The 27,947-nt window shown below is 43.7% G+C and overlaps 1 protein-coding gene across 1 annotated transcript in view; it reads left to right on the forward strand.

Moving 5' to 3' along the window:
- EPG5 (ectopic P-granules 5 autophagy tethering factor) overlaps window positions 1-27,947 on the forward strand; it is a 111,975-nt gene that overhangs the window by 9,829 nt on the left and 74,199 nt on the right. Inside the window, exons 2-15 of the mRNA XM_070743629.1 lie at window positions 165-1,001; window positions 3,683-3,929; window positions 5,626-5,762; window positions 8,317-8,424; window positions 9,977-10,050; window positions 11,937-12,042; window positions 15,082-15,196; window positions 17,708-17,858; window positions 18,722-18,877; window positions 19,058-19,215; window positions 19,892-20,046; window positions 21,627-21,767; window positions 23,764-23,931; window positions 26,558-26,677. Of these exons, the coding sequence (XP_070599730.1) occupies window positions 165-1,001; window positions 3,683-3,929; window positions 5,626-5,762; window positions 8,317-8,424; window positions 9,977-10,050; window positions 11,937-12,042; window positions 15,082-15,196; window positions 17,708-17,858; window positions 18,722-18,877; window positions 19,058-19,215; window positions 19,892-20,046; window positions 21,627-21,767; window positions 23,764-23,931; window positions 26,558-26,677 (2,673 nt within the window). The remainder of the gene's footprint in view (window positions 1-164; window positions 1,002-3,682; window positions 3,930-5,625; window positions 5,763-8,316; window positions 8,425-9,976; window positions 10,051-11,936; window positions 12,043-15,081; window positions 15,197-17,707; window positions 17,859-18,721; window positions 18,878-19,057; window positions 19,216-19,891; window positions 20,047-21,626; window positions 21,768-23,763; window positions 23,932-26,557; window positions 26,678-27,947) is intronic.

A 27,947-nucleotide genomic window follows, 5' to 3' on the forward strand; every position in this document is an offset into this window, starting at 1 on the left:
TAATTTATATTTTTTAATTTTAAAAAGGGTGAATGATCTTTACTAATTTGGGTAAAACCAATGTTGCTATCACTTGACTGTATGGAATAGGAATTTTCCATTGTGCCTTTATTCCTGATGATTAGTTTTGTTTTGTTTTAAAAAACTGTTTTAATTCCCGCTAGGAAAAGAAGAAGAAGAACGAAGAGAAAGAGAGCGAGACCGCCGAACTGCCTTTGTGCAAACAGATTGACAAAGAGGTTTTGCGTGAGAAAAGCGTGTCTGAAGGACTCGTTTCAGAATCTAAGCCCTGCCCTCAAGCAACCCGGAAGGAAACCGGGAACACGGACACCCAAGTGCCACCGAGCGTGCTCACTCCTAAAAATGAAGGACCCCAAACCCAACCTCCCCTGGGTGCAAAACATTTGCAGGAGGAGAAAGACGCTGCAACAGCGGATGGGCAGGAACTCAAGGAAGGAACAGTTAACGTCAAGAGGACCTGTGACTCGTTGGCCAAAGATATTCCACCCACGGAAAGTGCACCCCGTAGTAGCCCCGTGGAGCATCCACTTGCCCCTCCCTCCGAAAAGGTCCATGCCCCCGTCTCCGTTCCCCAAACGGGAGCGAAAACCCACACGGAGACCCCTGTCTTGAAAATGCTATACCCCGATCTCTCAGCGTTGTTATCCGAGGAACTGCCCGGTTTCCCCTTCCAGCTGCCGCCCCTTGGGGAAAGACTGTACCCCGTGCTTCCTGTAGATCCCGAACCGATTCCTTTTACCAAAGAGCAGCTGAAGGTTTTGGAGCCCTGTTCCTGGCTGGCGAACGTCGAAGCTTACGTGGAGGAATTTGGCAGCAGGGCCTACCAGGACCGGCACGAGTTTTATGAGCTGGTGTTGAATTACTGCCGGTGTCGGAAACAGTTGCTGCTGGCTGAAGCCAAACTGCAAAGCCTTTACCTGGATGGCGAAAGCATCAAAGAGCGCCTGTGGACTTTCAGAGATAAGCAAGAGAGTGCCCAGGTGCGGGGTTAGGGAAGCTGGTTTTGGACAGAGTAACAGAAGAGTTGGAATTTCATTTAACACTTAAAGACGGGCTACAAGAATGGTGGAAGGTCTTAAGCATAAAACGTATCAGGAAAGACTTAATGAACTCAATCTGTATAGTCTGGAGCAGTGTTTCCCAACCTTGGCTACTTGAAGATATCTGGACTTCAACTCCCAGAATTCCCAAGCCAGCGAATGCTGGCTGGGGAATTCTGGGAGTTGAAGTCCAAATATCTTCAAGTGGCCAAGGTTGGGAAACCTTGGTCTGGAGGACAGAAGGAAAAGGGGGGACATGATCGAAACATTTAAATATCTTAAAGGGTTAAATAAGGTTCAGGAGGGAAGTGTTTTTAATAGGAAAGTGAACACAAGAACAAGGGGGCACAATCTGAAGTTAGTTGGGGGAAAGATCAAAAGCAACATGAGAAAATATTATTTTACTGAAAGAGTAGTAGATCCTTGGAACAAACTTCCAGCAGACGTGATTGGTAAATCCACAGTAACTGAATTTAAACATGCCTGGGATAAACATACAGTATATCCATTGTAAGATAAAATACAGGAAATAGTATAAAGGGCAGACTAGATGGACCATGAGGTCTTTTTCTGCCGTCAGTCTTCTATGTTTCTATGATCGTCACAGGGGTCAAATAAGCAATGAGGAAACAATCAATATTAATAAAAACCTTAAGGATACAAGCAGCAAGTTAGAATCGTGCAGTCCTAAGTGGGAGGAGATGGGTGATAGGCATGATGAGAAAAAACTAGTAGTAATAGAAGCACAGACTTAGTAAATAGTTTGACAGTGTTGAGGGAATTATTTGTTTAGCAGAGTGATGACGTTCAGGAAAAAACTGTTCTTGTGTCTAGTTGTCTTGGTGTGCAGTGCTCTGAAGCGACGTTTTAGAATAGAACAGAATAGAATTTTATTGGCCAAGTGTGATTGGACACACAAGGAATTTGTCTTGGTGCAGATGCTCTCAGTGTACATAAAAGAAAAAGATTCATTTGTCAAGAATCATGTGGTACAACACTTAATGATTGTCATAGGGGTTAAATAAGCAATGAAGAAACAATCAATACAGTGTTCCCTCGATTTTCGCGGGGGATGCGTTCCGAGACCGCCCGCGAAAGTCGAATTTCCGCGAAGTAGAGATGCGGAAGTAAATACACTATTTTTGGCTATGAACAGTATCACAAGCCTTCCCTTAACACTTTAAACCCCTAAATTGCAATTTCCCATTCCCTTAACAACCATTTAGATTATTACTCACCCTGTTTATTTATTAAAGTTTATTTAAAAAAATATTTATTAAAGACAAACAAAAGTTTGGCAATGACATATGATGTCATCAGGCGGGAAAAACCGTGGTACTGTATAGGGAAAAAACCCATTAAGTATTTTTTAATTAATATTTTTGAAAAGCCGTGGTATAGACTTTTCGGGAAGTTTGAACCTGCGAAAATCGAGGGAACGTATTAATAAAAATCTTAGGATACAAGTAACAAGTTACAGTCATACAGTCCTAAGTGGGAGGAAAAGGATGATAGGAATGATGAGAAAAACTAGTAGAAATAGAAGTGCAGATTTAGTAAAAAGTCTGACAGTGTTGAGGGAATTATTTGTTTAGTAGAGTGATGGCGTTCGGGGAAAAACTGTTCTTTTGTCTAGTTGTCTTGGTGTGCAGTGCTCTGTAGCGAGGTTTTGAGGGTAGGAGTTGAAACAATTTGTGTCCAGGATGCGAGGGGTCAGTAAATATTTTCCCCACCCTCTTTTTGACTCGTGCAGTATACAGGTCCTCAATGGAAGGCAGGTTGGCAGCAATTGCTTTTTCTGCAGTTCTGATTCTCCTCTGAAGTCTGTGTCGGTCCTGTTGGGCTGCAGCACCAAACCAGACAGTGATAGAGGTGCAGATGACAGACTCAGTGATTCCTCTGTAGAACTGTAGAACTGTATACAGGTTCTCAATGAAAGGCAGGTTGGCAGCCATTGTTTTTCCTGCAGTTTTGATGATCCTCTGAAGTCTGGGAAGAGTTTTGTGGCTCCCGGTGTTTTCTTTTCTGTGGAAAACAGATCCAAATGGCTCTCTGAGTGTTGACGATCTCTGACCTATTATTTATTTATTTAATTATATATTAGATTTCTATGCCGCCCCTTTCCTCAGACTCAGGGCGGCTCGCGACAGGAATAAATACAAAAACATGTAGAAATCTAAATCTAAAATACACTCTAGAATCTAAAACATGTATTTTTTTCCTTTGCGAATGGAAATGACTGATTTTAAATGTTTGGAGTTTTAAAAGAAATTTTAGCTATATTACTTGGATTTTTAGATATGCACACTGTATATTGTTTTAATATGTTGTGAGCCGCCCGGAGTCCTCGCAGAGGGGCGGTGTATAAATAATAATAATAATAATAATAATAATAATAATAATAATAATAATAATAATAACCGCTTGCGTGGCTGCATTCTGCACTCTTCAAAGTATTCGGAAACTCCGGAAACTCCGAGATACTTTTGCAGTATCCTTCCCCTGCCACACTCACCAAGCCACGCCCCCAGAACCGGTAGTAAAAAAAAAAGTTGGATTTCACCACTGCTCCACCCTCTTACCGTTTTGCAGCTTCTTTGCTGAACTTCTGCTTCTTTCAGGGTGTCTGTGCCGATCAGTGCAAAGTGTCGGGCTTCCACCGATACCAGACGGTGGAGATGAACGAAGCCGCTTTGGGAGACCTGAAGAAGCTCTTCGATGCCCAGACCGAACACCTGCACCAGGTCCTGGCTCTGCACCTGTACACCTCGGTGTTGTCCCGCTTGCAAGTCGAATCTTACCTTTACAACCTGCTGAGGGGCTCTCCCTTGCTAAAGGCGGTGGGACTTCAGCAGCAGGACTCAGCAGGTGGGTCACCTGACAGCTCCACTAGATTGACCAGACCAGGGCTAGGCAAAGTTGGCTCTTCTATGACATGTGGACTTCAACTCCCAGAATTCTTGAGCTAGTATGATTGGCTCAGGAATTCTGGAAGTTGAACTTCACAAGTCATAGAAGAGCCAACTCTGCCTACCCCTGGACCAGATCGTCAAATCAAATCCCCCCTGGCCCTGAAGGCTAAAACTTCCTTTACAGGTAGTCCTTAACTTTCCCAAAGTTGCCAAGCATCTGGTTTTTTTAAAAAAATCCTTATTAATTTTCCAACGTTAAAAAACACAAATACAAATACAATCAATATTAATATAAATCATAAGAACAGAAGCAACAATCTACGGAGAGGGGCGGCATACAAATCTAATAAATAAATAAATAAACAAGTTATAGTCATACAGTCATAAGTGAAAGTAGATGGTTGCTGGGAACAATGAAAAGACTAATAGGAACAGTAGTGCAGACTTAGTAAATAGTTTGACAGTGTGGAGGGAATTATTTGTTTAGCAGAGTGATGGCGTTTGGGGGGAAATTATTTATTTATTTATTCAATTTTTATGCCACCCTTCTTCTTAGACTCAGGGAGTCTACGCAGAGGGGTGGCATATAAATCTAATAAATAAATAATAATAATAATAAAAAAACCATGTTAGCAGTAGTACTTTTTAACAAAGCCAGCCTATTGTCCCCACAATCCAGGTCCTCATTTTATCTACCTCGGAAGGATAGAAGGCTAAGTCAACCTTGAGCCGGTGATGAGATTTGAACTGCTGACCTACAGATCTACAGATCTAAAGTCAGCTTCAGTGGCCTGCAGTACAGCACTCTACCTGCTGCGCCACCCCGACTCTTGTTCTTGTGTCTAGTTGTCTTGGTGCGCAGTGCTCTGTAGCGACGTTTTGAGAGTAAGAAACAATTTATGTCCAGGAAGCGAGGGGTCAGTAAATTTTCACAAACCTCCTTTTGACTCGTGTAGTTCCCCCCCAACCTCCTCACTGTCTGATTCTTCTGCCAACTCCACTGACTGCTGGCGGGTCACAAAAATAGCTAGGATTTATTTATTTATTTATTTATTTATTTATGATTGATTGATTGATTGATTGATTGATTGGATTTGTATGCCGCCTCTCTCCGTAGACTCGGGGCGGCTAACAACAGTGACAAAAAACAGAATGTAAAAATCCAATATTACAACAGTTAAAAACCCTTGTTATAAAACCAATCATACATACAAACATACCATGCATAAATTGTAGAGGCCTAGGGGGAAAGAATATCTCAATCCCCCCATGCCTGACGGCAGAGGTGGGTTTTGAGGAGCTTACGAAAGGCAAGGAGGGTGGGAGCTATTCTAATCTCTGGGGGGAGTTGGTTCCAGAGGGTCGGGGCCGCCACAGAGAAGGCTCTTCCCCTGGGCCCCGCCAACTGACATTGTTTAGATGACGGGACCCGGAGAAGGCCCACTCTGTGGGACCTAACTGGTCGCTGGGATTCGTGCGGCAGAAGGCGGTCCCTGAGATAAACTGGCCCGGTGCTATGGAGGGCTTTATAGGATGTAGGATGCTAATCATGTTCTGCACCGAGAACCCCAAATAACCAGGATCACCATAAATTATGCTCTTCCCCACCTCCATGGGTCTCTTAGAACCATTTTTCCCTACTTTTTTTGCAGCTCTGAAAACCGTGGAATCCCCTTCTTCAGACATGGAGTCCTTGAAAGACTGCATCAGCGTCCTCTTCAGCTTCACCCGTCGAGTCACAGAAGATCCACAGTTCCAGAGCGATGTCCTCTTGTGGCTTCGGAGGCTGGTGAGGAATCTTGTTTTTTGTCGACATCCAGGTCACAAGTCAGAGCTAGATTTCATTGAGCCCTAGGCCTGGCTTAAGAGGACCTGTTAGAATGCTTGCAAATAGAAACATAGAAGACTGACGGCAGAAAAAGACCTCATGATCCATCTAGTCTGCCCTTATACTATTTTCTGTATTTTATCTTAGGATGGATATATGTTTATCCCAGGCATGTTTAAATTCAGTTACTGTGGATTTACCAACCACGTCTGCTGGAAGTTTGCTCCAAGCATCTACTACTCTTTCAGTAAAACAATATTTTCTCATGTTGCTTCTGATCTTTCCCCCAACTAACTTCAGATTGTGTCCCCTTGGTCTTGTGTTCACTTTCCTATTAAAAACACTTCCCTCCTGGACCTTATTTAACCCTTTAACATATTTAAATATTTTGATCATGTCCCCCCTTTTCCTTCTGTCCTCCAGACTATACAGATTGAGTTCATGAAGTCTTTCCTGATACGTTTTATGCTTAAGACCTTCCACCATTCTTGTAGCCCATCTATGGACCCCTTCAATTTTGTCAATGCCTTTTTGTAGGTGAGGTCTCCAGAACTGAACACAGGATTCCAAATGGGGTCTCACCAGGGCTCTATATAGCGGGATCACAATCTCCCTCTTCCTGCTTGTTATACCTCTAGCTATGCAGCCAAGCATCCTACTTGCTTTTCCTACCGCTCTCCCATTTTGAGACTGTCAGAAATCACGACCCCTAAATTATGTATAATATTCCTGGAACAAACTTATACAGAATAGATGTGGCAGTGGTAGCTATTCAGCCAATAAACCAGACTAATAAAAGTATAGAGATATTATTTACATATATTCCATACAGGAGTCAGTAAACAGTCCAATTCATGAACAGATGCATCAAATAATCATATACAAACCAAGTATCAGAACACACAGTTCTATACACACAGCAGCTAAACAATAATACAGTGGTATCTCTACTTAAGAACTTAATTCGTTCCGTGACCAGGTTCTTAAGTAGAAAATTTTGTAAGTAGAAGCAATTTTTCCTACATGAATCAATGTAAAAGCAAATAATGTGTGAAAACTCATTAGGAAAGAAATAAAAGCTCAGAATTTGGGTGGGAGGAGGAGGAAGAAGAAGAGGAGGAGGACAGTCGTTGGCCAGAGCGAAGGGAGCGTTTCTTTTCTCTGGGCGCTGACTGAGGTTTATTGCCTCTCCAAGCGCCCAGAGAAAGGAAAATGCTTTGTTCGCTCTGGACTGCCAAAGCCCCCTTAAGCACTACCGAAAGCCTCCTCTGGCAGCCCAGAAAAGCCCGAGATGGATTAAAGGGGGAATGGCAGGAAACTGGCAAGGCCCTCGTGCCGCTCCCAAATTTCCTGAGAAATTTTTCCACGCTCGGGTTCTTAAGTAGAAAATGGTTCTTAAGAAGAGGCAAAAAAATCTTGAACACCCGGTTCTTATGTAGAAAAGTTCTTAAGTAGACTAAAGAATGCCGTCTAGTGAGACCCAGGGGAAGAACCTTCTCTGTGGCGGCCCCGGCCCTCTGGAATCAACTTCCCCCTGAGATCAGGACTGCCCCCACTCTCCTTGCCTTTCGTAAATCTTTGAAAACCCACTTATGTTGCCAGGCATGGGGAAATTAGCACACTTCTTAGCTATTGAGGTTTATGCATGGTTTGTTTGGTTTGTATGATTGTTTTTTATAAGGGTTTTTAAACTGTTTTTTAAATATTGGATTTGTATTCATTGTATTGTTTTCCTTGTTGTGAGCCGCTTTGAGTCCTTGGAGAGGGGCGGCATACAAATCTAATAAATAATAATAATAATAATAATAATAATAATAATAATAATAATATGTGTGTATGCTAATAGGCTTTTTCAGTTTTTTAAATGTAATTCTTAATTTTTTTAAAAGAAATATTTTTATTAATTTTTAACAAGTTTAATATACACACAACATAAAACAGTGCATAGTGAAATGTGCCCACCACCCAGACACACACACATACCCCACCACCAAATCGGGGGTGTTTCTTATAAACCCCACTTTAAGCCAAGAGCAATATATCTATTTACATATTATAGAGTGATTCCAATTTATTTCTTGTAGCTTGGTCTCGGATTCTACTCGTCATATATCTTCTTACTTTGTCCCACCGTCCCATCAGTTGTCTCAAGTCAGTTTCATTATCCGAATTTATCCTTTTATCCATAATTTCAAATTGAATATGGTCCACCATGTACCTATACCAATTTTGCATTGTCCATTTTGTCGCGTTCTTCCAACCCAAAACTATTACTGCCTGAGCACTTTCTATTGCTGCTTGTTTTATTTCTCTAAATTCTCCCATCGCATTGCTTTTAACTAGTACTGCCATTTTATTAGTGATTGTCCATTGTATATTAATTAATTCTTAATTTTAATTTTAATTAACCATATCTCGATGTATGCTATTTTTATATGTTGTAAGCCGCCCCGAGTCTTCAGAGAGGGGTGGCATATAAATTTTAAAAATAATAATAATAAAATAATAATTCCAGGTGTCCATCTTGCAAAGGGTGGCTTCTCCAGGAGACCACCTTTTCCTCTTAAACCACATCCTCCGGTGTCCAGCTGGTGTCAGCAAATGGGCTGCTCTGTTTGTTCAGGTGAATACACTTGATTTACTATGTGAGGAAATGTTTCTTAAGCTGTGGGCTTTTCTTGGTGGACAAAACCTGTCTGTGTGGTTGCTCAGAGTCCAAAATGAATCAATGCAGGGGTGGAATTCAGCAGGTACTGACAAGGTTCTGGAGAACCTGTAGTGGAAATTTTGAGTCCTTTGGAGAACTGGAAAATGCTACCTCTGGCTGGATCCAGAGTAGGGTGGGAATGGGGATTTTGCAGTATCCTTCCCTCAGGAGTGGGGAAGAAATGGGGATTTTGCAGTATCCTTCCCTCAGGAGTGGGGAAGAAATGGGGATTTTGCAGTATCCTTCCCTCAGGAGTGGGGAAGAAATGGGGATTTTGCAGTATCCTTCCCTCAGGAGTGGGGAAGAAATGCGGATTTTGCAATATCCTTCCCGCAGAAGTGAGGAGGGAATGGGGATTTTTCAGTATCCTTCCCTCAGAAGTGGGGAAGAAATGGGGATTTTGCAATATCCTTCCCTCAGGAGTGAGGAGGGAATGGGGATTTTGCAGTATCCTTCCCTCAGGAGGAGGGAATGGGGATTTTGCAGTATCCTTCCCCTCAGGAGTGGGGAAGAAATGGGGATTTTGCAGTATCCTTCCCTCAGAAGTGAGGAGGGAATGGGGATTTTGCAGTATCCTTCCCTCAGGAGTGGGGAAGAAATGGGGATTTTGCAGTATCCTTCCCTCAGGAGTTGGGAGGGAATGGGGATTTTGCAGTATCCTTCCCTCAGGAGTGAGGAGGGAATGGGGATTTTGCAGTATCCTTCCCTCAGGAGTGAGGAGGGAATGTGGATTTTGCAGTATCCTTCCCTCAGGAGTGGGGAAGAAATGGGGATTTTGCAATATCCTTCCCTCAGGAGTGGGGAAGAAATGGTGATTTTGCAGTATCCTTCCCTCAGGAGTGAGGAGGGAATGGGGATTTTGCAGTATCCTTCCCTCAGGAGTTGGGAGGGAATGTGGATTTTGCAGTATCCTTCCCTCAGGAGTGAGGAGGGAATGTGGATTTTGCAGTATCCTTCCCTCAGGAGTGGGGAGGGAATGTGGATTTTGCAGTATCCTTCCCTCAGGAGTGAGGAGGGTATGGGGATTTTGCAGTATTCTTCCCACAGGAGTGGGATGGGAATGGGGATTTTGCAGTATCCTTCCTTCAGGAATAGGGACAAAATGGAGATTTTGCGGTATCCTCCCTCAAGAGTGTGATCGGAATGGGGATTTTGCAGTATCCTTCCCTCAGGAGTGAGGAGGGAATGGGGATTTTGCAGTATCCTTCCCTCAGGAGTGAGGAGGGAATGGGGATTTTGCAGTATCCTCCCCTCAGGAGTGAGGAGGGAATGGAGATTTTGCAGTACCCTCCCCTCAGGAGTGAGGAGGGAATGGAGATTTTGCAGTATCCTCCCCTCAGGAGTAGGGAGGGAATGGAGATTTTGCAGTATTCCTCCCCCAGGACTGGGTGGGGATAAGGATAGTATCCTTACGGCTGTTACTATGATTATACACCCTAATTTCACTCTTGTCCCTCTTTTGTTTCAGATCCAGGTTCTGGGTAACCCACCTGGTGTATTTCACTTCATGCAGGCCCTCGCTTTGCTCATGTCTCCTGCCAAGTAGGTTCAAAGTGCAAAACGTGTTTCTTGGAGGGGGGCAGGGGGAAAGAAATAACACAATAACAATTGGAAAGGACCTTGGAGGCAATGTTCCCTCTAATTTTTTTCCAGTGTGGGCGGAAAAGTATAGTGTCTGAGCGACAGTCCCTTTGGGACTGGGCGGCATAGAAGTATAAGTAAGTAAGTAAGTAAGTAAGTAAGTAAGTAAGTAAGTAAGTAAGTAAGTAAGTAAGTAAGTAATAAATAAATAAATAAATAAATAAGAAAAAAATTCTCTTTTTTTATTAAAAGAAATTAATAATAAAACCAAACCAAAATCTATTACTATTATTACTATCTTCTCCTCTTTTTCCATCCCTGTCTCCTCCCCCCCTTGTGTGTGTGTGTGTGTGTTTGAACTCTTGAACCATTTCCAATAACAGGTGAGCTATTGGAAATGGTTCAACAGTTTACACACACACACACACACACACACACACAAACGGCTGGGGTTTTTTTTTCTCTGTTATTATTTGGGTGCTTTTTACCATATGCTTTAAATCAAGAGTCATTTCTCTCTCTTTCTCTCCCCCCCTCTTGCTTGCCTGCCCTGCCTCTACTGCAGCCCTCTTGCTGAAAGTCTGGGACGAAAGCGCTCCCAGTGAAGGGGCTGCGAGAGGGGCGGGGCGGGCATTTCCGAAGCGCACGGAGAAAGCCCTCTCTCGCAGCCCCCTGGCTGGGAGTGCTTTTGTCCCGCGGGCAGGCAGCAGGATGGGGAGCGCACCCCCGTGGAAAAGGGTGCGCGCACGCGCACTCACGCAACTTACAGGGAACGCTGCTTGGAGGTCTTCTAGTCCAACCCTCTACTCAAGCTTATACCATACCAGACAAATGGCTATCCATTCTTTTCTTGAAAGCCTCCATTAATGGAGCACCCATAACTGCTAAAAGGCCAGCCATTCCATCCTCGCTGTTAGGAGGTTTCTCCTTAATTCCAGGTTGCTCCTTTCCGGGATCAGTTTCCCTTCAATGCTTCTTGTCCAGCCTTTGGGTGCTTGGGAGAATTGTTTGACCCTCTCTTCTTTGTGGCATCCCCTCAAAACTGCATTCAGTTTTGGTCGCCACGATGCAAAAAGGATCTCGAGACTCTAGGAAGAGTGCAAAAAAGAGCAAAAAAAGATGATTAGGGGACTGGAGGCTAAAACATATGAAGGAAGGTTTTAGGAACTGGATATGTCTAATTTAATGAAAAGAAGGACCAGGGGAGACAGGATAGCAGTGTTCCAATATCTTAGGGGTTGCCACAAAGAAGAAGGAGTCAGGCTATTTTCCAAAGCACCTGAGGATAAAAGAAGAAGCAATGGGTGGAAACTAAACAAGGAGACTTATCAATTTCCCTTATGCGTTGATGTGTCTTCCTAATTTTCTTTTCTTTTCTTTTTTAATAAACTTTATTGGATTTTTCATAAAAAGACAAAACCAACAAACATACATTTAACATAAATTTGGGGTTGCAATACCCCTGCTTATTCTAGAAGTTAAGTTTCCAAACAGAAAAAGAATACCTTATTAATACTTTAAGTCAACTTAATACTTTAAGTGAAAAGAAGAAACTCTATTTGATCTTATATATATATAAAAAAACTTTCATTTATAGACTAAATCAAACACAAAATGTAAGTCATACATTCTTCTTTTTCTTATTTATCCATATATACACTTTATTCCATACTACATAAAATTCTGATTCTTCTTGGTCTTTTAACCGTATTGTCATCATATCCATTTCAGTGCAATCTAATATTTTCTTGATAACCTCTTCTCCTTTGGGGATATTTTCCCCTTTCCAATTTTGCGCATGTGTGTCTTCCTAATTTTCAAAGCCCACCATGTTTTACCTGCTGCAGAAATCGAGCGGAATTTATGTGCCATATGAAGCCGAGCGAACGAAGGCCTTCGTCCCCGGGGGCGGAATCTGGAAACTGGACTTTAGTGGATGAAGGTGGAGAAGAGGTATCTTGAAAAGAGGATTTTAATGTCCTTTGAGCTCAATCTCACTGTAGATTTCTCTCCATCTTTATGATTAGTTTGGGGTTTAATTTTCCAGAGAAGCATGTTGTAACTTGGCTGCATTTTCAAAAATGCTGACCAGTACTGCATGAACGCCATAGCAGGAAACACAGTGAGTTTATTATATTATTATTAAATGAATCCCTTCATTTTTGCCTGCTTTGAATCCCAGCGAGGGGAGCCTCAGGGGAATCCCAGTGCTTCGGCTGGCAACGGAAGTCTGGAGGCGGGGGATTCCCAGCGGCGCAAGGCAAAAGGGGTGACTTTTGGGATGGGGTTGCAAGCATTTCTAATACAAATCTAATAAATAATAATAATAATAATAATAATAATAATAATAATAATAATAATAATAATTTGCTTTTACATTGATTCCTATGGGGAAAATTGCTTCGTCTTACGAACTTTTCATCTTACGAACCTGGTCACAGAACTAATTAAGTTCGTAAGACGAGGTATCACTGTATTCCCCTTTCGGAATACATAGCAAACACACATTGGCAAAAGGAAACTTATAATATTCAAATACAGTGATACCTCTACTTACGAACTTAATTCGTTCTTTGACCAGGTTCTTAAGTAGAAACGTTTGTAAGAAGAAGCCATTTTCCCCATAGAAATCAATGTAAAAGCAAATAATGTGTGTGACTGAGGAAAACACAGGGAGGGTGGAGGCCATGTTTCCTCCCAGGAGATTCCTAGAAAGGCCCCACGGAGGCTTCTCCCTGTCTTTTCCGGCCCTGTTTCCTCCCAGGAGATTCCTAGAGAGGCCCCACAGAGGCTTCTCCCCACCTTTTCTGGCTCTGTTTCCTCCCAGGAGATTCCTGGAGAGGCCCCACAGAGGCTTCTCCCCACCTTTTCTGGCTCTGTTTCCTCCCAGGAGATTCCTAGAGAGGCCCCACAGAGGCTTCTCCCTGCCTTTTCTGGTTACAGTTTTGGAGGCTCGGGTTTGTAAATGGCAAATGGTTCTTGAGAAGAGGCAAAAGAAATCTTAAACACCCGGTTCTTATCTAGAAAAATTCGTAAGTAGAGGTGTTCTTAGGTAGAGGTACCACTGTATATATATACAGTGATCCCTCGAGTTTCGCGTCCTCGAGCATCGCGAAAGGGCTATATCGCGAGTTTTCAACCCGGAAGTAAACTCCACCATCTGCGCATGCGTGCCCTTTTTTTCTATGGCCACGCATGCGTAGATGGTGGAGTTTCCCCAGCTGGGGTCCGCTTCCCAGCTGGGAAGCGATAAGAGCAACGGGGTGGCCGGGGGAAGGCCGGGCGGCGTGCGCGCGGGGTCCGCTTCCCAGCTGGGAAGCAATAAGAGCAACGGGGCGGGCGGGGGAAGGGCGCGCGGTGCGCGCGCGAGGTCCGCTTCCCAGCTGGGAAGCAATGAGAGCAACGGGGTGGGTGGGGGAAGGCCGGGCGGCGCGCGCGCGCGAGGTCCGCTTCCCAGCTGGGAAGCAATGAGAGCAACGGGGTGGGTGGGGGAAGGCCGGGCGGCGCGCGCGCGCGAGGTCCGCTTCCCAGCTGGGAAGCAATGAGAGCAACGGGGTGGGTGGGGGAAGGCCGGGCGGCGCGCGCGCGAGGTCCGCTTCCCAGCTGGGAAGCAATGAGAGCAACGGGGTGGGTGGGGGAAGGCCGGGCGGCGCGCGCGCGAGGTCCGCTTCCCAGCTGGGAAGCAATGAGAGCAACGGGGTGGGTGGGGGAAGGCCGGGCGGCGCGCGCGCGAGGTCCGCTTCCCAGCTGGGAAGCAATGAGAGCAACGGGATGGGTGGGGGAAGGCCGGGCGGCGCGCGCGCGAGGTCCGCTTCCCAGCTGGGAAGCAATGAGAGCAACGGGGTGGGCGGGGGAAGGCCGGGCGGCGCGCGCGTGGGGGCCGCTTCCCAGCTGGGAAGCAGCGAGAGCAACGGGGTGGGCGGGCGAAGGCTGGGCAGCACGCGCGCGGACAAGCGGCAGCAGCGAGGCGGCGGGGAAACCCCAATCTTCGGCTCCTCGCTGCTGCGGTGGAAGTAAAAACACCATCTGCGCATGCGCAGATGGTGTTTTTACTTCCGCACCGCTACTTCGCGAAAAATCGATCATCGCTTGGGGTCCTGGAACGGAACCCTCGCGATGATCGAGGGACCACTGTATATTATATAGACCATTATATAGAAATATAAAACTCACTTTTGCAAAAGGAGACATATATAATGTTCAAATATATTATATAGACCATTATATAGAAATATATAGTGGTCTATATAATATATATATTTGAATATTATATGTTTCCTTTTGCAAAGGTGTGTTTGCTATGTATTTATTTTTATATGTATTTACATTATATATACCCGATTGCATTTCTAACATTTCATTGACTTATTCTTAAACATTTTTGCTAACTTCTTTGATGACATTTAAAGTTGCCAAGATTGGAGACCCTGCTCTAACCACTGTGCTACTGTGCAACATAGTTGGCTTCGTGTCTAGGGTAGGACTAGAACTCCTCATCTCCCAGTTTTAGCCTAGCACATTAAACCACTACATCAAACCGGCTCAGCCGTAACACAGAAACATAGAAGTCTGACGGCAGAAAAAGACCTCATGGTCCATCTAGTCTGCCCTTATCCTATTTCCTGTATTTTATCTTAGGGTGGATCTATGTTTATCCCAGGCATGTTTAAATTCAGTTACTGTGGATTTATCAACCACGTCTGCTGGAAGTTTGTTCCAAGCATCTACTACTCTTTCAGTAAACTAATATTTTCTCACGTTGCTTTTGATCTTTCCCCCAACTAACTTCAGATTGTGTCCCCTTGTTCTTGTGTTCACTTTCCTATTAAAAACACTTCCCTCCTGAACCTTATTTAACCCTTTAACATATTTAAATGTTTCGATCATGTCCCCCTTTTTCCTTCTGTCCTCCAGACTATACAGATTGAGTTCATGAAGTCTTTCCTAACACTATAAAATTCAGGGTTTTGATTCAGGTTTCGTTCACCCTAGGATGAAGATCCCGAAACCAGCTGGGTTCTTCTTCTAGAAGATGACTTGGTAGCCCTTTTGTCTCAGTTTCCCTTTCGCGAACTCTTCCAGCATATGCTTGGCTTCGATGCTGAAGGTGAGCAAGTTTATAAAGTTTATAATTCTTTATAAACTATAATTATAATGCTTTATAATTCTCTATTCACAATATTTTTTTTAAAAAAAATAAATTAAAATGAGAAACAGCTGTTTTTTCAGCAGGAGTCATTTGGGAATGAAGAGCTGAGGAGGTTTCTCTTGTCTTGAACTCCATTTTCACTAGCAGAGATACTGCTAGTGACCTTCTCTGTTTTCAGGGTGGTCCCAAGGGCCAGATTGAAGCACCCCGCGGGCCAGATCCTGCCCTTAGGCCAGTGATGGTGAAGGGCATGTGAGCCGTTGCCCTAGCTCAGCTCCAACGTACATGTGTGTGCCGGCCATCTGATTTTTGGCTCTCAGAAAGGCTCTGGGATGGGGGAGGGCGTTTTCACCCTCCCCCGGATCCAGGATGTTCTGCCAGACTCTCTGGTAGGAGCCTCCCCAAAATTCAAAGGTACAAATTTCAGACGCACGCACACACGTTTGAAAATTCAAAACAATGTTCTTTATCACAAAATTCAAAATAAACTAAGCACTCTTTTTGTGTTGCAAAGAGCACTCGTCCCAAAACAACCTGGTAGTCTGTACAAGTCCCTTATCAGTTCGTAAGTACTTAGCTTGCAGCTGTGAAGAAAGTCACAGCCCTTCTTCTTCCACCAAGTGAAACACACTTTGCTCTGCTTTGGTTTCAAAGTGGTGAAAAGTCAACAAACAAAGGCCGGAGTCAGCAAGACATTCATGAAACACAAGGATCAGATAATTCTCCACAACGGCCAAACCCACACGCTGCTATTTATAGCAGCAGCACTAATTACTGGAGCCCCACCCAACCACAGGTGGCCTCATTTTCTCTTGTAATAATCCTTTAGTTGTTGCTTCCTATGCATCACTATGCATGCGTGGATGCGTCATTAATTCTTGTTCAGAATCCAGAGATGATACAGATGATTGATCTCCTCTTCGGCTGTCTGCCAAACTCTCCTCCTCCCTGTCACTCAGGCCTCCTTGGTAAGAGGAGACTTCGTCGGCAGATTCCACTGGGAGCAAAACAGGCCTGCAGCATGTGGATGTCTCCCCCACCTCCACCTCCACATTCCTTGGGGCAGGAGCTGGGCCAGAGCTGACCACAACACAGGAAAGCCTTTGGTGACTGGGGAGGGTGAAATACGAGCCTACTGGGCCCACCAGAAGTTGGGAACACAGGCCGTTTCCGGCCTCCAGAGGGCCTCCGGGGGGCAGGGGAGGCTGTTTTTGCCCTGCCCAAGCATTATGGGTGTGGGCACTTGTGCATACGCGATAGTGCATGGGCACGCTCTTTCAGCACCCGAGGAAAAAAAGGTTAATCATCACTGCCCTAAGCCTTGAGATTGACACCCCTGCCTTACAGGCTCCTAGCTTATCTTATTTTGTAATATTTAACATTGTTAATGCCTGTTGTTTGCATTTTATAATGCTATAAGCTACCCTTTCACATGACAGTGAAATTGGTGGCTTCTTGCTCACCTTAGCTGTAGCTTGTGCACTAATTGCCTTTTATTTTATTTTGTTATTATTTAGTTATTTATTTATATAATAATAATAATAATAATAATAATAATAATAATAATAATAATAATTTATTAGATTTGTATGCTGCCCCTCTCCGCAGACTCGGGATGGCTCACAACAATAATAATAACAATATGACAATGTAACAAATCTAATATTTAAAAAAAACACCTAAAAACCCCATCATTAAAACCATTCAACACAAGCATACCATATATAAAACTATATAAGCCTGGGGGAGATATCTCAATTCCCCCATGCCTGGCGATAGAGGTGGGTCTTAAGCAATTTAAGAAAGACAAAGAGGGTGGGGGCAGTTCTGATCTCTGGGGGGAGTTGATTCCAGAGGGCTGGGGCCACCACAGAGAAGGCTCTTCCCCTGGGTCCCACCAGACGACATTGTTTAGTTGACAGGACCCGGAGAAGGCCAACTCTGTGGGACTTTATCAGCTGCTGGGATTTGTGCGGCAGAAGATGGTTCCGGAGGTGTTCTGCTCCAATGCCGTATAAGGCTTTATAGGTCATTACCAACACTTTGAATTGCGAATTTGTTTATTAGTTAGTTAGTTAGTTAAATTTATAGGCTGCCCTTTTCCAAGAGGACTCAGGGCAATGTACAGCAATAAAAAATACAAATAAAACACCGTTAAAACCCCCAATATAAATATCCATACTTCAGTCATTCAATGCTACTGGCCAGAGCATATATAAATAATAACAACTGAGTTGGAAGGGACCTTGGAGGTCTTCTAGTCCAACCTCCTGCTTAGGCAGGAATCCCTGCACTACTTCAGACAGATGGTTATCTAACATCTGCTTAAAAACTTCCAGTGTTGGGGCATTCACAGTTTCTGGAGGCAAGCTGTTCCACGGATGAACTGACAGTCAGGAAATTTCTCCTTAGCTCTAAGTTGCTTCTCTCCTTGTTTAGTTTCCACTAAAAATGCTTTCCTGTGAACAGGCAGCTACGTCTCGGAGAAAACGACTTCCCAAGAGATGATGAAGATCCTTACCTTCGCTAATTCCGTTGTGAACCTCCTTGCTGTGGGGCTGGAAACCTTCAACCGAGCCCGTTACAGGCAGTTTGTCAAACGGATCGGCCATCTCATCAGGTGAGGATGAGCTGCTGTCCTCTTTCCCTCATGAAACCCTTGGCTCCGTGATGGCGAAACTATGGAAGCTATGCCAAGTGGCACGCGGAGCCATATCAGCTCCAGATCGCATGTTGCTTTTGATCTTTCCCCCAACTAACTTCAGAAGAAGAAAACAAAGGACAAAGTCAGAGGAACATTAGGGGTTTGGGGTTTTTTTGCTATCAGTTTTCTATGTTTTGATATTGATAAAATTGAACGGGGTCCAAAGACGGGCTACAAAAATGGTGGAAGGTCGTAAGTATAAAACCTATCAGGAAAGACTTCATGAGCTCAATCTGTATGGTCTGGAGGACAGAAGGGAAAGCGGGGGACAGGATCGAAACATTTAAATATGTTAAAGGGTGAAATGAGGTCCAGGAGGGAAGTGTTTTTAATAGGAAACACAAGAACAAGGGGACACAATCTGAAGTGAGTTGGGGGAAAGATCAGAAGCAACGTGAGAAAAGATTATTTCACTGAAAGAGTAGTAGATGCTTGGAACAAACCTCCAGCAGACGTGGTTGGTAAATCCACAGTAACTGAATTTAAACATGCCTGGGATAAACATAGATCCATCCTAAGATAAAATACAGGAAATAGTATAAGGGCAGACTAGATGGACCGTGAGGTCTTTTTCTGCCGTCAATATTCTATGTTTCTATGTTTGATGGGGCTGAGGGCTGAGCGCTTAACAGATGCTGACCTGGTCAGATGGAATCACCAGGATCAGAAACCACCAAGGACCCCACAGTTCAAACCCTGAGCTACATATATTCTTTCTCATTGGAAACCCCCCCCCCCTGCCCCTTCTCTTTTTCTCTGTCTCCCAACTGTTCCTATAGGATGACCGTGTGCCACGTGAGTGATCACTGGGCCCAGTTTGTCAGCCGGGCCAAGGAGAGTAGCTCCGCGATGCAGCCGTATCCCTTGAAGAAGCTGCAAGTGGAATTTGACGAGTTTTTCCTGAGGGCCGTACTCCATGTCCTGAAAGCGAAAAGGTTGGGAAAAGCATCTGGAATGGAGCTCGCCCCATTGTTTTTTTATTATTGGATTGTACATGTTGTGTTTATTACTGTTGTTAGCTGCCCCGAGTCTGCGGAGAGGGGCGGCATACAAATCCAATAAATTATTATTATTATTATTAATTATTATTATTGGCTTTCAACCCCTCCCTGCAGACTTGGAGTCTGGCTCTTCATGTCCGAGATGCCTTACGGGACAGTCTCCAGCGACATGCTTTGGAAGCTCTTCTCCATCATGCACTGCGACGAAAGCGAAGATCTGGAGAAGTTCAGTTCCACCATGCAGCTGGCTGAGTGCAAGCAGAAACTCAAAGGTTTCCTTCTTCTTTTATATCCTTCTTGGGTAGAAGCTCTTGGGCAAGGCCTCTCTTGGAGCCCATGGCTTTCGGTGCATGTTTTGGAAATGGCAGATGTTCATCCAACCAAAAGATATTGACAAAATTGAACGGGTCCAAAGACGGGCTACAAGAATGGTGGAAGGTCTTAAGCATAAAACCTATCAGGAAAGACTTAATGAACTCAATCTGTATAGTCTGGAGGACAGAAGGAAAAGGGGGGACATGATCGAAACATTTAAATATGTGAAAGGGTTGAATAAGGTCCAGGAGGGAAGTGTTTATAATAGGAAAGTGAACACAAGAACAAGCGGACACAATCTGAAGTTAGTTGGGGGGAAGATCAAAAGCAACGTGAGAAAATATTATTTTACTGAAAGAATAGTAGATGCTTGGAACAAACTTCCAGCAGACGTGGTTGGTAAATCCACAGTCACTGAATTTAAACATGCCTGGGATAAACATATATCCATCCTAAGATAAAATACAGGAAATATTATAAGGTTAGACTAGATGGACCATGAGGTCTTTTTCTGCCGTCAGTCTTCTATGTTTCTATGTTTCACAGCCAATATAGGCAGTCCTCGAATTAACAGCTGTTCATTTAGTGCAGCCCATCACTGGATATAACTGTGATCTGTTGTGGCGCCAACAGATCCGGCCCACCTGGAGACCTTTGAGCGCTACCTGCAATCAATGAACAGCTCCGAGGAGATCTGCCTGCTGACCACCTTCGCCCAGATGGCCCAGACCAAACGGGAGGACGTTGACGAGGACTTCGTGAAAGTGGTGGTGCTGGAGATCTACGAGGTGAGCAAGAAACAGGCGGAGGAGCTGGTGGTGGTGGGCTGGTGGCTTTGATGATCCCCTGAGAGCATTTTCAAGGCAGGGGGCTTGCAAGGCCAAGGTGGCAGCGTTAGGAAGGAGGCGGTGTGATGTTTCCATCGGTTGAGGTGACCCTAAGTTAGGGGTCTGCAACCTTGGCAACTTTAAGACTTGTGGACTTCAACTCCTAGAATTCCCCCGCCAGCTGGCTAGGGGATTCTGGGAGTTGAAGTTCACTGATCTTAAAGCAATAGAGATTGATTGATTGATGTATTTATGTATATATATGTCACATGTTGTTTTGCTGAATTTGAAAATTAAGGGAGACTAGGATAGATCTATTTCGGCCTTATTTTGGCCTCATCAGCTAACCATGGGACTTGAATCTGCAACCTTGTAAGAATTATCCTCTAGGCTACAGTATCCAATCCCATATATATATAATTGGATTTGTATGCTGCCCCTCTCCGAGGACTCGGGGCGGCTCACAACATATCAAAGAAAGCGTGACAATACATCTAGATCCAATTAATATACCATTAAAAAAGCTAAAAGTTCTAATATTATTAAAAGCATTCATTAGCATTCACTCCGTGAAAACACACTAAAATGTGTTGAGATGATATTTATATTTCATTTTTTTTAATTTTACTTTATTTTTTAATTTAATTTAATTATATTGTTTTATTATTTATTATTTTATTTTACATTACATTACATACTTTGTGTTCTGCCTGACCGGCCTCAAGCAATGATTAACGGTCCAGGAAAGAAGGTCAGACACACACGTGCATAGTCAGTCAGCAAACTTGTATTAAACAGTAAAGAAAAAGTCTAAAGCAAACGGTCCTTACTTTCAGGAGTAACACACAGGTTGAGTTGAAAATTCAGCCAGCTACAAAGTTCAGGGAAAAGCAAACAAATACAAAAGTCACGTAGCATAAATGTTCCAAGAGGTCTCTGAATTTTCACCGCACAAAAGCAGCAGCTTGTCCCATAGTTTTCAACTCCCACAACGCTGAGTTGAAATCCAAGAGCAGAAACTTCAAAGCAGGAACAACGACGGGGACCCCGTTCCCTTTTTATGCCGTTAGCCCTCATTAAGGGAACCCCACCCAGCCCAGATGTGCTTATCATGCCTTATCATGCTTCTTAAAGCGACCCCTTCTTTGTAAGGCCCTTCGGTTGCGTAAATTAATGTATTGTCCTGCAGACAAACTGAGAGAGGACAAACTGTCCGACGAACTGCCAGCCCCTTCCCCTGAGCTGTCTGCTAATTCTTCCTGGCTCTCTGCCCCATCTTCCTGGCTGTCAGCCAGGCTTTCACAGTCACTGTGTGCCGCGTCTCCCCCATCTGTGGGGGCAACGGCTGGTCCAGGCCCAAACACAACACTTTGGGGTCACCTCAACATGAGGAACTGTATTAAGGGGGTCACGGCATTGGAAAGGTTGAGAACCACTGATGTAGAAGATGTTGGGAAGGGCATTAAGTCTTGGTTACAGTTGGTGGAGGAATGTGTTTCTGGGATACTCTTCTTTTTAAAAAAATAATAATCTCCCCTCAGGTATCTTATGTCAGTCTTTCCACAAGAGAAACTTTTTCAAAAGTTGGCCGAGAGCTTCTGGCTGCTATAACTGCTGTCCATACGAATATGATTTCTGTCCTGCTGGATCGAGTCAGGGAGACCATTGACAGAGTTGGCATGGTAAGTATTCCCCAAATCTTTGAGCAAAGCCACAAACAAACTCAAACCCCGTCTAAGGGAAAATTGTGTGCCAAGACCAAGAATTCCTCCCTCCCTCTTTTTTTAAACTTCTTTCCTTCCTTTCTCCCTCTTTCTTTTTCCTTCCTTCCTGCCTGCCTTCCTTCCTTCCTTCCTTCCTTCCTTCCTTCCTTCCTTCCTTCCTTCTTCCCTCACTTCCCACTCCCTCTTTTTTATTTCCCCCCTTCCTCTGTTTTTCTTTTCCTTCTTCCCTCCCTCCCTCCCGTCTTTCTTTCTTTTTCTTTCTTTCTTTCTTTCTTTCTTTCTTTCTTTCTTTCTTTCTTTCTTTCTTTCCTTCTTTCTTTCTTTTTTCTTTCTCCCTTCCTTCCTTTTTTCCTTCCTTTCTTTTTCCTTTCTCTCTCCCTCCCTTCCTTCTTCCTTTCCTTTTTTCCTCCCTCCCTCCCTTCCCAGCAATAAAACCCTCTACAAAACCAAATAAACTGTGACTCAACGCTGGTAACAATCAGACCAACCACTCAATGGACTCTTTGACACCCTATTGTCTCCAGGCCGTGTCTTCGGGGCCTTTAGCATAATGTCAAAAGCAGGAGCCAGTATTATTTCCACTGGAATGGATGTTCCACAGGGAGGGAGCCACCACAAAGAAGGCCCTTCTTGGTTCCACCAGCTGGAGCTTCTTAAAAGAGGAGACCCATAACATTCCCTGTCTCCCCACCATGGTGGGTTGAGTAGATGTAAGCAGCTCTTCAAGTTATTTTCCTCCTCTGCCAGGAAGGATGATAGCTTTTCTATCCTTTGGAAAATGTAGCAGCTTGTACATCTAATTTTTTCTTCTTGGCTGATACATTAGGCACTTGTTTTTCTTCTAGACATTACAAAATAAGAAAGTGCCTTAAATAAGTTTTAGCCAACCCTTAAATTGATTGTGCATCATTAACTTCTGTTTTTTTTTTAAAAAAAACTTTATTAAGTTTTTTTATTAATATACAAAACAGACATACAAAAATATATAAAAGAAAAAAACACGAAGATAACTAATCACTTTCACAACTTTTTCAAAGTATTTCCAAATCTATTTCCAAATTTCTTTTAACATTCATTAATATTTATCTAGATCTTTAAAACAGTGTTTTTCAACCAGTGTGCCGCGAGACATGGTCAGGTGTGCTGCGAAGCTCAGAGAGAAAGAAAGAGAGAGAGAAAGCAAGAGAGAAAGAAAGCAAGAGAGAAAGAAAGCAAGAGAGAGAAAGAAAGAGAGAGAGAGAAAGAGAACAATAGAGAAAGAAAGCAAGCAAGAGAGAGATAGAAAACAAGAGAAAGAAAGAGAGAGAGAGCGAAAGAGAGAAAGAAAGCAAGAGAGAGAGAAAGAGAGGGAGGGAAGGAGAGAGAGAAAGACATAGAGGAAGGGAGGGAGCGAGAAAGCAAAAAACAGGAAGGAAGGAAGGGAAAGAAAGGGATGGGGAGAGAGAGAGAAAGAGGAAGAAAGGGATAGAAAGAGGGAGGGAGAAAGAAATAGAGTGAAGGGGAGGAAGAGAGAGAGATAATTTTTTTGTCCAAACTTTTTTTAACCGCCCCCCCCCCCCCCCGCTCAATGTGCCCCAGGGTTTCGTAAATGTAAAAAATGTGCCGCGGCTCAAAAAAGGTTGAAAATCACTGCTTTAAAAAATTGAGTTTCGTAATATATTTTCCAGAACCATTTCTTCCATTTTACTTTCATATAATTCACTTGTTTATCATAGGAAAAACAGAGTAATAACTTTTATAGTTTCATCATGGATAGTCCTCATTTTATAACCAAATTTTAAGGTTTTTATTATGTTTTAACCAGATATACCATCTGTTCTGTTAACGTTTTATTGAGGTTTAGCGACCCGACAGAGAGATTTTTTCCCCTGACTATGCTTTTAAAGTTATGCCTTCATAACTCCACTGCAATTCTGTCCTCACCTTTTGTCTTCATGCTTTCTTTTCTTGTCAGGTTACTCTTTATTTGTTTAAAGAACTGCCAATGCTTCTCTGGAAATCCTCGGCTTCCGAGATCGCCTTGATCCGTGACTGGCTTCTCAATTACAGCCTGACAGAAGTCGAAAATAAACTTGCATGCATTATCCTGGAAGAGATGAACTGGGGCCCTGGCAACCAACAAGTGTGTATAAACTTTTTTTATTTTATTTTATTTTATTTTTTTATTTTATTTATTTTTATTTATTTTTTTTATTTATTTATTTATTTATTTTTTATTTATTTATTTAATTTATTATATTTATTTATTTATTTATTTATTATATTTATTATATTTATTTATACTTAGTAAATTTACAGTTAATCCATGGAACAGCTTGTCTCTAGAAGTTATGGTTTCTCCATCACTGGAAGTTTTAAAGAAGATGTTGGGTAACCATTTGTCTGAAGTGGTGTAGGGTTTCCTGCCTAAGCAGGGGGGTTGGACTAGAAGACCTCCAAGGCCTCTCCCTATTCTATTCTGTTCTGTTCTGTTCTATTCCGTTCTGTTCCGTTCCATGTTTTGTCCTATTCATTTACAGTGGTACCTCGGTTCTCGAACGCCTTGGTTTTTGTACATTTCGGATACCGAACAAAATTTTCTGCAAAACTTTGCTTCGGTATCCGAACAAAAATTCGGATGCTGAACAGAAAATTTTGTTTACTATCCGAAATGTGCGACCAGGGCAGCTTTGCAAAGCAGCTGCCACAAGGTCTGAGGGGATGGGGTGAGAGGGAGTCGGGATCTGACACGCCCCTCCTGGCCGCCCTCTTAACAGCCTCCCAATCTCTACCATCTAACTGCTCCAAGCTGCAGGACGGGTAGGGCTGGCTGCAATACTGGCAGCTTCGGAGGGCTCCTTTCCTCAGCGGTTCAGTTCGTTACCTCCAGGCAGCTGCCCCAACTTTTTCCTTCCCGGCGGCGGTGGCTCCGGCGGCTTCCCTTCGAGGAGCAGCAGCAGCAGCAGCGTCAGGAACGTCACATGATGAAGGGAAGCCATCGGAGCCGCCACCGCCGGGAAGGAAAAAGTTGGTGCAGCTGCCTGGAGGTGACGAACTGAAACGCTGAGGAAAGGAGCCCTCCGAAGCTGCCGGTATTGGAGCCAGCCCTACCCTTCCTGCAGCTTGGAGCAGTTAGATGGTAGAGACTGGGAGGCTGTTAAGAGGGCGGCCAGGAGGGGCGTGTCGGATCCCGACTCCCATTCCCTCTCACCCTGTCCCCTCAGATCTTTATCCCATAGGAAATAGAGGAAATACTGTAGATTTAATTGGTCCTCAGCAAGTCAATGGGCTGGGAACCAATTAAATCCATTTCCATTATTTCCTATGGGATAAATTAATTCGGTTCTCGACCAAATTGGTTCTCGACCACACTTCCGGAACAAATTGTGGTCGAGAACCGAGGTACCACTGTATTTATTTTATTTTTTTTGTCAAACAATTATAGGGTGATAATTTGTACAAATAAAACATTAGATAAGTAATGATATAAAATAACCAAAGAAGACAATAGGACAGGGACGGTAGGCACAGTGGTGCGCTTATGCACGCCCCTTACAGACCTCTTAGAAAGAGGGAGAGGTCAATTGTAGATAGTCTAAGGTTAAAGATTTTGGGGTTAGGAGTAGAAACCACAGAATCAGGTGGTGCATTCCAGGCGTTGATTACTCTGTTGCTGAAGTCGTATTTTTTGCAGTCAAGTTTGGAACGGTTAACATTTAGTTTAAATCAATTTCGTGTTTGTGTGTTGTTGTGGTTGAAGGTTAAGTGGTCGTTAACAGGTAGGACATTTTGTTATATGATTTTATGAACTATAATTAAGTCGGAACGGAGACGACGGAGTTGTAAGTTGTCTAAACCAAGAATTTCAAGTCTGGCGGAGTAAGGTGTTTTGTTGTGAGAAGAGGAGTGAAGGACTCTTCTTGTGAAATATTTCTGGACTCTCTCAATTGTGTTGATGTCAGATATGCAATGTGGGTTCCATACAGGCGAGCTGTATTCTAGGATTGGTCTGACAAATGTTTTGTAAGCTCTTGTTAGCAGTTCAAAATTACCAGAGAAGAAGCTGCGAAGGATTAGGTTAACAACTCTTAAAGCCTTTTTGGCAACGTTGTGGCAGTGGGCTCTAGGACTTAGGCCTTTGGATATGAGTACGCCAAGGTCCTTGACAGATTGAGGGTTATCAATAAGTTCAATTCCTCCAAGTTTATATTTAGTATTCTGATTCTTTTTACCAATGTGTAAGACAGAGCATTTAGTGGTGGAGATTTGAAGTTGCCAGGTTTTAGACCATTCTGCTACATGGTCAAGGTCTTTTTGAAGGGTAGCAGCATTGTCGGTGGTATTCTATTCTATTCTATTCTATTCTATTCTAGCCGCTCTGAGTCTCCAGAGAGGGGCGGCATACAAATCTAATAAATAAATACATACATACATACATACATACATACATACATACATACATACATACTACACTGCACTCTATTCTTCCATGCCATTCCATATTTTCTGTTCTATTCTATTCTATTCTATTCTACTAAGCAGGCCACCTCTTTTATTTTAGCAATAGCAGAGCCTCTTGCACAGTTCAAGGTTGAAATGTTGGGATTTTGGCGTTCTCTCAGCTTCGATGCTTTGCAAATGTTTCCCGTCAATCGTTTCAAATGTCACCCCTAATTTGGCGATGAAATGTTTGCAAGAAGAAAACCAAACTGAGCTTGACGCCATAATCCCAGCATTCCTCTAAGGGCTATTGCTGTGTTTTTGAGCAGGGCCACCTTCACATCAGCCCAGCAGTCCACACGGAGGTTGCGTTGATGATCTTAGAAGCGTATCAGAAGTATCTCCCCCAGAAGCCGTACAGCGGACTCCTCTCCGAGAGCTTCAAACAGGTACCTCCCTTTCGCTGCTTTTGAACCTCTCCTGGTTGAAGTGATAAATCACGTTTGACATCGTTGCTAAAAGAAGCAATTTTATGGGTTCTGACAGTACCCTGGGACCTTAAATTAAAAAAAACCCCTGATCTCAGATGGACTGCTTGGTTCTCTTTCACCTTGGTTGTTTTCTTAAAGACATTTCATTACCCAACTATGTAACATCCTCAGTGTTAGTGAGTATGGGACTTGCTCCCTATTTATGCAGTGTAAGTTACTCTATATCAGGGATCTCCAGACTTGGCAACTTTAAGACTTATTTATTTATTTATTCATTCAATTTTTATGCCACCCTTCTCCTTAGACTCAGGGCGGCTTACAACATGTTAGCAATAGCACTTTTTAACAGAGCCTGCACATTACCCCCACAATCCGGGTCCTCATTTTACCCACCTCGGAAGGATGGAAGGCTGAGTCAACCTTGAAGGCATTTATTTATTTATTTATTAGATTTGTATGCCGCCCCTCTCCATAGACTCGGGGCGGCTAACAACAACAATAAAACAGCATATGTCAAATCTAATATTTAAAATAACTAAAAATCCTTATTAAAAACCAAAGGGGGAAGGAATATCTCAATTCCCCCATGCCTGACGACAGAGGTGGGTTTTAAGGAGCTTACGAAAGGCAAGGAGGGTGGGAGCAATTCTGATCTCTGGGGGGAGCTGGTTCCAGAGGGTCGGGGCCGCCACAGAGAAGGCTCTTCCCCTGGGTCCCGCCAAACGACATTGTTTAGTCGACGGGATCCGGAGAAGGCCAACTCTGTGGGACCTAACTGATCGCTGGGATTTGTGCGGCAGAAGCGGTCCCGATATTCTGGTCCGATGCCATGTAGGGCTTTATAGGTCATTACCAACACTTTGAATTGTGACCGGAAACTGATCGGCAGCCAGTGCAGGCCGTGAAGTGTTGATGAGACATGGGTGTACCTAGGGAAGCCCATGACTGCTCTCGCGGCCGCATTCTGCACGATCGGGAGTTTCCGAACACTTTTTAAAGGTAGCCCCGTGTAGAGAGTGTTGCAGTAGTCGAATCTCAAGGTGATGAGGGCATGAGCGACTGTGAGTAATGACTTTATCAGAAGGTTGGACTAGAACAGATTTCCCAAACCTTTCCGGCGTGGTGGCCTGGGGGGTGCGGTGGGGGAAATTGGGGATAGTTTTGTGAGTGGGGTAGGTGTATGTGTGCATATGTATGAGCATGGACTAAACAATGTCGGCTGTTGGGA

Source organism: Erythrolamprus reginae, chromosome 2, assembly GCF_031021105.1.
Source record: "Erythrolamprus reginae isolate rEryReg1 chromosome 2, rEryReg1.hap1, whole genome shotgun sequence".
Taxonomy (NCBI): Eukaryota; Metazoa; Chordata; class Lepidosauria; order Squamata; family Dipsadidae; genus Erythrolamprus; species Erythrolamprus reginae.